Source organism: Rhamphochromis longiceps, linkage group LG17 (assembly GCF_057381845.1).
Source record: "Rhamphochromis longiceps isolate RC_006_pf linkage group LG17, R_longiceps_female_GT1.1, whole genome shotgun sequence".
Classification (NCBI taxonomy): domain Eukaryota; kingdom Metazoa; phylum Chordata; class Actinopteri; order Cichliformes; family Cichlidae; genus Rhamphochromis; species Rhamphochromis longiceps.
The window spans coordinates 23,808,031-23,815,409 of record NC_140573.1 but is presented as its reverse complement, the minus strand read 5'-3'; the positions used below and the strand labels follow the sequence as shown (position 1 = coordinate 23,815,409).

The 7,379-nt window shown below is 40.1% G+C and overlaps 1 protein-coding gene across 2 annotated transcripts; it reads right to left on the bottom strand.

The window, feature by feature from the left end:
* Positions 1-3,049: 3,049 nt before the first annotated feature.
* Positions 3,050-6,098, bottom strand: LOC146649728 (E3 SUMO-protein ligase ZBED1-like). Of its 2 annotated transcripts, none has more exons than XM_085387569.1 (2): positions 4,367-6,098; positions 3,050-4,171 (listed from the first exon to the last, which is right to left on the bottom strand). In XM_085387569.1, the coding sequence occupies exons 1-2, from the start codon at positions 5,807-5,809 to the stop codon at positions 3,779-3,781; spliced, it is 1,836 nt and encodes a 611-aa protein (XP_085243695.1). In that variant the 5' UTR covers positions 5,810-6,098; the 3' UTR covers positions 3,050-3,778. The 2 variants fall into 2 exon arrangements, with proteins under 2 accessions (XP_085243695.1, XP_085243696.1); XM_085387570.1 differs by having other exon boundaries at positions 3,050-4,168.
* Positions 6,099-7,379: the final 1,281 nt, after the last annotated feature.

Below are 7,379 nucleotides of genomic sequence, written 5' to 3'. Positions count from 1 at the left end.
ATCAGTCCCTCTTTAAGCAAGTTATTATTAAATGTTTACCAAACTAAACATTAGTTCGCCACAATAGGGGCGATCGTGGCTCAAGAGTTGGCAGTTCGTCATGTAATTGGAAAGTTGCCGGTTTGAGTCCCGGCTCTGACAGTCTCGGTCGTTGTGTCCTTGGGCAAGATTTTTCACCCATTGCCTACTGGTGGTGGTCAGAGGGCCCGGTGGTGCCAGTGTCCGGCAGCCTCGCCTCTGTCAGTGCGCCCCAGGGCAGCTGTGGCTACAATCTAGCTGCCATCACCAGTGTGTGAATGTGTGTGTGAATGACTGAATCTAGTGTGAAGCGCTTAGGGGTCCATAGGGAGCAAGTAAAGCGCTATAGAAATTAAGGCCCTTCAACATTTTAACAGATACTAACACTAAGCATATTACCTCTATGATTTTATTTGTTAATTTTCCACTTTTCCATTTTCATTTCTGTGAACTAAATTTTTTTTCACATCTACTTTTATTTTTTATTTTAGTTTTAGCTAGCTATAATACCCTTGGTATGGTGAGTAATGATGTAGGCAAAGTTCAATGCAAAATTTTTTTTTTTTCTATTTGTCTTAACCAGTGTTGGGTAAGTTACTTTAAAATAGTAACTTAGTTACATTACTAGTTACTTCTCTCAAAAGTAACTCAGTTACTTCAAGTTACTCGTTACTTTCAAAGTAACTAGTTACTAGGGAAAGTAACTTTGGTTTTACTCAGAATTCTCTTGTTAATGTGTTGCTTCCATAACTTTTCCAGTCTTCTAGCTTGCTTACTTGCCACAAGTGCACTGTGCCACCTACCAATAGAAAGGAAAAGATAATGTGCATATTTCCACGAGAGAAATCCCACGCCTGGACCGTCGTTGACTGCTGCCATGATTCTAGCCTACGTCACAGAGTCATGTGCGCCTTTTACATCCAACACAAAAACTGCAGTCGTGGTGCTTTCAATTGTACTCAGAACTCAGAAATTCTGCCTTCTGAATAGGAAGATGTAGGTAACACCAGACTGCAGATGAGCTGCATACAGGGCTGGACTGGGACAGAAAATTGGCCCGGGCATTTTGACTAGAGACCGGCCCACCATTACAGGAATAATCGTAAAGCCTTTGAATGAAAACAAACGCTGTTGTGACAGTGATGTACACTGTTTTGATGGTATATATGCATCAATCTATCAATCGTTTGTTGTAAGATTCAGATAATTATTTTTTAAAAGCTAGACATTTTAAATGAGAATAAGAAAGAAAAGTATTTCTTTGTGCCCCCCATTCCCTGTTAATGCCCTACATGCCCCCCTGGCCACACTTTGCTAGATCCGCACCTGCACAGTTACCAGCTGTCAGCTACCTAAAAAAGGATCCTGGGGTTATTTGTCTCTCAGAAACAGTTCATAACTTCCCTTCAACTCATTCATGTCACCTAAAAGGTAAACCTGTTTCTCCATCACCTGTTCAGCTCTGATGATCCAGTAAGGACATCTCCTGGTTTCATCTTCATGTTTCCCTCTCACCAGATAACCAAACCATATCATGACCAGCAGCTTTTTTGCAGCTGTTGCTCCAACAAACGTCAGCTGATACTAGAAATTAATATTAAATAAATTCTAACAACAGCTGATCAAGCTTATGGTAGTTTATGCTGTTGTTTAGCGCGACATAGGGCTGCTCGATTATGGCAAAAATGATAATCACGATTATTTTCACTGAAATTGAGATCTCGATTATTTGACGATATTTATTTAACCCTTAAGACCTACTATAGAACCAAGTCCGCCAGAGCTTATATTATATTTTTTACATGTTGTAGTGCCATTTGTGGGAGCATTTCAAGTTGCTATACAACTGTTATAGCTCATATTTTAATAATATGTATGCATTAAGTCCATAGTAACTACATTAATTGCAAAAAAGTGCAATAAACTACAAAAAAAATTGAAAATCGTTTTGGGTTTTTTTACATATATTTCTACTTAGAGAAATTTAAGAGGTTTATCCCTCAACTTTAAATACAAAAAAGTTGCAAAAAATAGTTTACAACAACAGGAAATTTATTTTGAGTGTCTTCATAGTTTTATTTTGGAGATACATCAATTTTTATATACTGCAGGAAAAACGAAAAAACAATCCTATAATGCAAATTTGCAAAGAAAACAGCAGGTGCATCAAAATAAACTATTTCCAGCAGTGCAATTCGAGTTCTAAGCATCCCAGAAACTATTCAGAAAAGTCAAACATAACCAGTATCCGGTTGTTCAGTCTGACGTCACTAGCCGTGTCTGGGTCTAAACTCCGCTGCAGGTCCATATATCAAACGATCACTATGGCATTACTGAGAGTTGAAAAACTGTCTAAAGTCTTTCATCTTTAATAAAATGATCAGCGTTCTGCTCTACCAGGTGTAACAATTGAGTTTAACATCCAGGCATCCATGAAAACGGAATTTATGACATTTAACGGAGTTAGAAGTTAGCAGGGAGTTAGCTCGCTAGCTTCTATCTAAATACAATATAGCATGTCCTGAATGCGGGGTTTTGGAAACAAATTAAAACGTACAGCTCTGTTATCACTTCCAGCATAAATGAAGACAGAAAACTAAACAGCAGTGACGTTTGTAGGGTTACTGAAGTTGGGCTAGCTGGTATATAATGATGTGCTACGTGACCGCTAGCGACACAGCTATGTTAGCATGATATAAACAAGCTAACTTTTTTTCCACTCGATAAAAGTTACCGTGAGTGTTCTCGGTGGTCAGGAACAAATGTAATCGCATGGCAGGATGCTGTAAAAGGACCAAACTTCAGCCAGGAGAACAACTGAGATAATCCATCCACAATACGAGGTTAGTCATTCATATACTGCTGCATGAGCTGGGCTGTAGTTACATCCTAAGGTTTTAAAAACTGAGCTTAAATAAATGATTAGCGGTAATAAAAGCCGAGGGAGGTCAACAGTGATCACTGACTGTTTTAGGAGCTTTTTGAGATCAAATAGAAGAAAATACCTAACATTAAACATTAGGGGTGTGTATTGGCAAGAATCTGGCGATACAATATGTATCATAATACAGGGTAGACGATACGATATATTGCAATACTAAAAGCCAGACGATATTTGTGTTTAGTAGGACTAAATTTAATTAGGAAAACTCAAGTAAACAGTCCAAACTGTTTAATGCTTGACATGAAACATCTGAAACAAAAACACTCTAAGTTCAAAATGAATGGAGAAATTAACATCTGCCTTATTAGAAGTCATGTCAAATAAACAAACAAAAACTACTTTACTGAAATATCAAGTATTTTTTAACATGAAAAAAGTAAACATGTAACACTGAAGTCTTTCTAAGTACTATGATTGTAAAATACTTATCCAAAAACTGCTCTATGGAGCATCAAAACAAAGCACTTTTTATGTGACCTTAACATAAACAAATATAAATCAAAAATGAAATTGCTTGAAGAATCCATCCAAGTAAACATTAACAAAAAATGTAAAGTCCTATTACAATTAAGTGTTAATAAAATAAAGTACAGCTCTGCAGTGTCCATCAATGGAACACTTTTAGTACAACCTGAAAAAAGGAATTTACTCATCTAAATAAGTGCTTATGAGACTCAACCAAAATGTCAAACATTCTCATATCAGAGATTTTACATGTGTAGTGTTTTCTCAGTGTTTATTTTTCAATTTCCAGATTTTTGTGCAGGAATACAAGCTGATCGACATGGTCAGCTCTCAGGACACTTCTCTGTGCATTTACAATGTCTCTGCAGAGGAGAAAACTCTCTCTGCAGAGACACTTGTTCCAGGAATGCATAGGAAACTCCTTGCTACTTTGGATAGCTGAGGGTATTCCTGTTCATGGTCCTTCCACCAACTGAGAGGATTTCCTGTGAGAGGCAAAGGGGTCTCATCTCTATACCTCTTGATCTCAGCTGCAGCAACATCATGTTCTGATTTTGGTGCAGTATTGTCACTAGTAGAGGCAAACGTAGCTCCGAACAAGTCCACCAATGCACATGAGGTCCTCTGTCTTTTTAGGGGTGGCCGAGGGATGGAGTCAAAGTTGTCTTTGATATGTGGGTGATGAGCCTCCTCTGTGGCATTCTCTTCCTCCACCTGTTTGTCAGTCTCCTCATTCTTTTGCTGCTGAAAAACATTAAATTCAAATAGTATTAATGTCAGAAAGTCAAAATTCAAATCCAAGATTCACCCTGTTTTTCACTAATATTTGATGACAAATGTCATCAATATGCTTTTTTTTTTTTTTTTTTGCTTTTTACTTTATTCACTTGCTTATAACTTCAGTTGAATTTTTCCAAATAAACTAATTTATTTACTTACATTTTCTTCCTTCTTTATCACAGTCACCACAGTGTCCAACAGTCTGGAATAGGTCTCACTGGTCTCTGCTTCAGACAGGAAGGGCAGGTCCTTAAACCGAGGATCAACAGTTGATGCCATCCATAGTGTCTCCCTCTCATTTACATATCTCTTTCCCAGATCTTCTGCTATGGCAGTCTTAATGTCCCTTACTGTCGGTGTATCATCAACACTTTCTTGTGCACCCATCACAAGCTTGGCATGAAGAGGAGCAATGATGGACAGGGTTGGCATACTCTCCTCTGACATCACCAGGGTGGCGTCCTTCATAGGCTTGAGTGCCCTGACAACTTCTTCTGCACATGTGATGTCAGACTCACTTAATGTGAAAATTTCTTTTTCACTCTTCCTAACTTCTGCAGAAAGCAGAGCTGCACAGATGGCTGGTTGCTGTTCTAAAAATCGTTCTATCATATCATAGGAGCTGTTGCATCTTGTAATTATGTCCGTGATCAATCTGTGAGCTGGTAGCTGAAGGAGGCACTGTTTCTGCTTCAACTGGTTGCTGGCTGTGGTGCTGCGCCTGAAAAAGGCTGTTACACGTCGGATCCTCCCGAGAAGTCGCACCACGGATTGTATTTTCAGTGCTTTCTGTGAGGCGAGATTCAGACTGTGTGCAAAACATTGTATGTGCGTCATGCCTGCAAGTCTAGCCGCGAGAACCATGTTTGGTGCATTATCGGTAACAACAACAAGGTCCTTTGCGTTCAATCCCCATTCAGCCACAGCGTCAGTTAGTAACGCTGCAATGTGCTCACCTGTGTGACTGTCATGCATGGCTCGGGTTTGTAGTACATGAGACTGAAGGTTCCACTGGTCTGTTATGTGATGTGCTGTAACAGTTACGTACGATTCAGTGGCTCTCGAAGTCCAAGCGTCGCATGTCAGAGCAACTGTCTCAGCCGAGTTGAGAGAGTCCAGCACTGTCGCTTTGACTTCTTGGTACAACTTTGGCAGAGCGATGTCCGTGATGTGTTGTCGAGAAGGAACGGTGTAACGGGGCTCCAGCGTTTTAATCATATTACGAAATCCTTTATTCTCCACAACACTCAGGGGGCGCATGTCTTTGCAAATAAAAACAAGTACTGACTGCGTTATTTTTGTTGCACGAGTTGAAGTTGCTGGTAGTTTCGAAAAGTTAACTTCTTCAATTGTCCGTTGAGAGGAATCACCTCGTTTTGTTTTAAAATTAGCATTTGACGCTACGTCGCTATGGTGTCTAGACACGTGTGTTCGTAAATTTGTTGTGTTACCGGAATATTTGACTCTGGCGGTGCAGATTTTACAGACTGCATAGCTCTTGTCATAGTCTTTACTGCCTTCTTTTGTCCTAAATCCAAAATAAGTCCACACATCAGCTTTGAAAGCTGCGGGGGCCGGCTGTATCCTCTCCTCTTCAGTCATCAGTTAGCTAGCATCACACACGTCCACTGACTGTTCTACTTCGTTCTTTTGGCAAACTAGACGCTTCTACAGTTATCGCGAGACCTCGTTTTTACGTCATAGTAAAGGCGGTGAAAACTGCAAACCAGTGGCCGGAGTTTGAATTCCAACATACAAAAGAAATAAACAGTAAATGCATGTCATTTTTCAATTAAAAAAATCGATAACAGTGATTTTAAATATCGATTCAGTATCATTGCGCGAAATATCGCGATATTTCGTTGTATCGATATTTTCTTACATCCCTATTAAACATGTTAACAACACAAAAGCCATATTAAATGCAGACTACTTTAGACCCGGAAGTAAGATTCGTCGCGTCATCACTGAACAACCGGATAGGTTTTTAAGGCCTACGAGTAAAAAAAAAACTACAATTTCCGCGAAAATGACGTCACTTCCGGTTTCGGGCAGGAAATGGCGGACATGTGACAGTTTGCGCTGACATCTGTTTAACTGTGGGAAGTGTTACGAACAGCTGATCGGATCGGCAAAGCGTGTTTCTGGAATATTGTGTTTTTGTTGCTGCAAGCGCTTTTTATGCAGTTTTTGCAAAGCTTTATGTGGAAGGAAACCGTGACCTAGGACAAGCTCATGGCATCAGATGTAAGTACAACTCCTCCGGTTTATTGCGCTAGCTTACACAGTTCCGGTTCAGGGATTTAAAAATAGTTACACAAAACAGAGCGTGCTGCTCTGACCGGCTTTAAAGGGTTAACAATGACTTTAAAAAATAATATTAAATAGTGTGCAACACCACTGAAGTTTTTTTTACCTCTCTTTTCCAAATAACTTCTGCTTAGCTTTCCGAGCTTCCCTCGGGTCCTCTTAATCAGCGGTCTCCAACCTTTTTTGCGCCACAGACCGGTTTATGCCCGGCAACATTTTCACGGACCGACCTTTAAGGTGTCTCGGATAAATGAGGGAGGGGCTAATAATCGGCTCAGTCATTTTTAATGATCGGTGAAAGCCCAGATCGTAATCGTGATTAAAATTCGATTAATTGAGCAGCCCTAGCGCGACATCCGCTGGTTTCCTCTTTCGGCGTAAAGTGAGCGATAAACAAACAAGAGAGAAAAGCCAATCAGCTGATCATTGATCAGTTTTCATGATTGAAGTAGAAACGGGAGAGGGAGGGGGAGAATGAGAGGAGAAGAGGCAGCTGTGCAGCAAAGACACAGAATAACTCCAGCTTTGTGCCTTTTCCATTGTAGCTGAATTACGGGACAAACTGTTCCTTTTCACCTCAATAAGAAACGCGTAATATTTTCTCTGAATACCAGACGGGACGGTTGGCAACTCTAATAACTTATGAACAAAATAAAGTTCAACATCATTAACTTCATAGCACCACCCAGCTGTATAGAAACTCCGTCTTGCTAGCTAGCACGCAGTACGGAAAAAGTCAGAATAACGAAAATAAACTCCACCTAAACTTGGTTCATATCTGACCCAGAGAGACTGCAGGTCATAACTTCTTGCCTGAAGTTCAGTTCACACTTGGACCGGCGGCTGCCTCGGGTCTCTTTTC